Source organism: Rhinoderma darwinii, unplaced genomic scaffold (assembly GCF_050947455.1).
Source record: "Rhinoderma darwinii isolate aRhiDar2 unplaced genomic scaffold, aRhiDar2.hap1 Scaffold_2260, whole genome shotgun sequence".
NCBI lineage: Eukaryota > Metazoa > Chordata > Amphibia > Anura > Rhinodermatidae > Rhinoderma > Rhinoderma darwinii.
This window is the reverse complement of record NW_027462578.1, coordinates 8,090-10,610: the sequence shown is the minus strand read 5'-3', so window position 1 is coordinate 10,610 and position 2,521 is coordinate 8,090. Positions and strand designations below refer to the sequence as shown.

The following is a 2,521-nucleotide window of genomic DNA, read 5'->3' as shown; positions in this document are numbered from 1 at the left end:
CTGGCCCCCAGATGTTCTTCAGTTCACACGTGGTCCCTTTATTCTTTGAACATTGGAGCTGATAGATCTATGACACTTGTGTGACATCTGATGGGGTGATGCGGGTGGAATCATGAACACATCGTGTGGACTCGTACAGTTCAGGGTTCATCTGATTGGAGGATAAATAATATTGATTTGTTGATTAATGACTTTTTTGTTTTTCTGCCGTTTGGCTGATCCGATGGGATGGGAGAATCTCTAAAAGGTTCTGGTCTTCAGGCCCTGGTTAAAGACAGAAAATAAATGTCTCTTGTGCTTACACAACATGGCAGCCAACCTCTGTCTAATCTCTCTGGTCCTGATACCGTAGATTATGGGGTTCATCATTGGAGGGACGATGACATAGAGATTGGCCAGTAGGATGTGAGCAGAGGGTGGGATTTTACCTTGACCGGACCGGTGGGCAATGAAAGAGAAAAATGCCGGTATGTAGAAGAGGAGGATAACACATACATGAGACATTCTGGTATTGAAGGCCTTGGATCGAGCTTCGGAGGTGGGAAGTCTCAGGACTGTCTGAATGATGAAAGCGTAGGACCCAGCAATGAACATCATGTCTAGTCCTGTAGAGGAAAATGCAGCCACCAAGCCATAGACATTATTGACCGTTATGTCTGCCGTCGCCTTGCGCGCCATTGCTATGTGCTCACAGTAAGTATGAGCTATTATGTGGCTTTCATTGTACGGAAGCCGATTTAGGAGAAGCACAAGAGGTGTTATGATACAGAAGGCCCTTATAATGGCTAAAAGTGCTGTCCTCCTGATGAATGAGGCAGTTATGATGATTGTATAGGTCAGCGGAGAGCAAATAGCAATGTATCGGTCATAAGCCATGGTCAAGAGGATGGACGACTCAATGACAAAGAGGTAATGGATGGAGAAGATCTGGATTAGGCAGCAATCAAAGAGAATTACATGAGAATCGAACCAGAATATACTGAGGGTCTTTGGAACAGCAGAAGAGCACAGAAGAATATCTGTGGCCGACAACATCATCAAGAAGATGTACATGGGCTGGTGGAGATATTCATTGGTAGCAATGACAAACATTAACATAGAATTTCCCAACAAAGCCGTTACGTACATGATACAGAAGGGGATGGAGAGAAGGAGATGAGAGTCCTCCAGGCCGGGAATTCCCAGTAAAATGAAATAATCTGGGTGGAATCCGGTCAAGTTTGACATCATCGAATGCAATCACTTGGTGAAATGTTTCCTGCATCTGTGAAGTAAAAGAAAAACACTAATGATATAAAGTGCAATTCATAGAGGGATTAACTAAGACGTCACCACCGTGCCCTGTAATGAGCTACAACACTCTGCTGGATCATAGGCAACACTGCGGAAATGGGAAATATCTCCGAAATCTCCATTACCAATGACTTAAAGCAATATCTCAGATGTAGAAATGATCTCCCATGTACAGATTCAGTAGGGACATCTTCTCTGGTTAGTAGGAGATCGTCTACTCAGCAAGCTCGGCACTTGTAGGACATCGGGAATATGGAGACCTTCAATGGAAAACCTATATGGGGATACTCCCGATTTCACCAGAATTTCCTATGAATCTACAAGTTCTTTCCATTTGTGGATGATATTCAACCTGAGAGCAGTTTTGCTGTTATTAGGAGGAGGAACAATTAATTGAAATGGAATTTCCCAGAAGAGGGAAACATTATATTGACGACACTTCCCAGAAATAACAGGAGGGTCGCGTCACAGTCACTTTACGTCTGGAAAACATGAAGAGATTTTGTCTACACACAAAACATTTCTGTCAAATAATAAAAACAGGAAACATCAAAATAAGAAAAAAAAAATATCTGAAAGTAGAAAAGATAGAAATGTCGAATCACGGAAAAATACTGGGACCAAAATAAGAAGAAGGGGTGAGGTGAATGAGGCTTCTCTGATGTATGTGGTGAACACGTCCTGGTTACATTGGATTATGATATGTCATCTATGGAGATACAAGTCTTACATCAATACTCCTGAGCGCAGGTCTATCTACACGGGAGGTCAAAGATATGGGCAGCGGATGAGGATTGGTACGACATTCACTGTACTTTAATGGAAGCTTATGCAATCCCAGTGAGATGATAGATGTGCAGAATCACCTTGTGGATGATCCTTCAATCCTATTTGATGGTTTTGAAGGAGGATTTAGTCCCCAAAAGATCACATGGCCTCCATATAGCAAAAGAAAGGAATATTACAAAAACATGTCCTGGACACCAAATGCCGGCTGTCTGTGACAAACCTGTAGATACATCTACTATAGATGGGGCCCAAGACTTATACCTACCATAGAGACATACCATGGAGCTGATATGGGGTCTTTAGAGAGATTACAACTTTACTATTGGGTGGTGAGAAACTGTGGAGGACTCCTGTCTCCAGAACAACTCTATTGTCAGCCAACAAGGAGGTGGTGAGATGGCCCAAGAGTGGAGAGCAGGAAACAAACACCAGGCCCTTT

At 42.9% G+C, this 2,521-nt stretch overlaps 1 protein-coding gene across 1 annotated transcript; it reads right to left on the bottom strand.

Moving 5' to 3' along the window:
* Positions 1-240: 240 nt before the first annotated feature.
* Positions 241-1,230, bottom strand: LOC142702043 (olfactory receptor 52D1-like). Its single transcript, XM_075848171.1, has one exon. It carries the CDS (start codon positions 1,228-1,230, stop codon positions 241-243), a length of 990 nt encoding a protein of 329 aa, XP_075704286.1.
* Between the last annotated feature and the right edge of the window lie 1,291 nt (positions 1,231-2,521).

What these genes read in the sequence shown, in the direction of transcription:
- LOC142702043 (XM_075848171.1), bottom strand. Translation starts at nt 1,230, where the DNA reads ATGATGTCAAACTTGACCGGATTCCACCCAGATTATTTCATTTTACTG.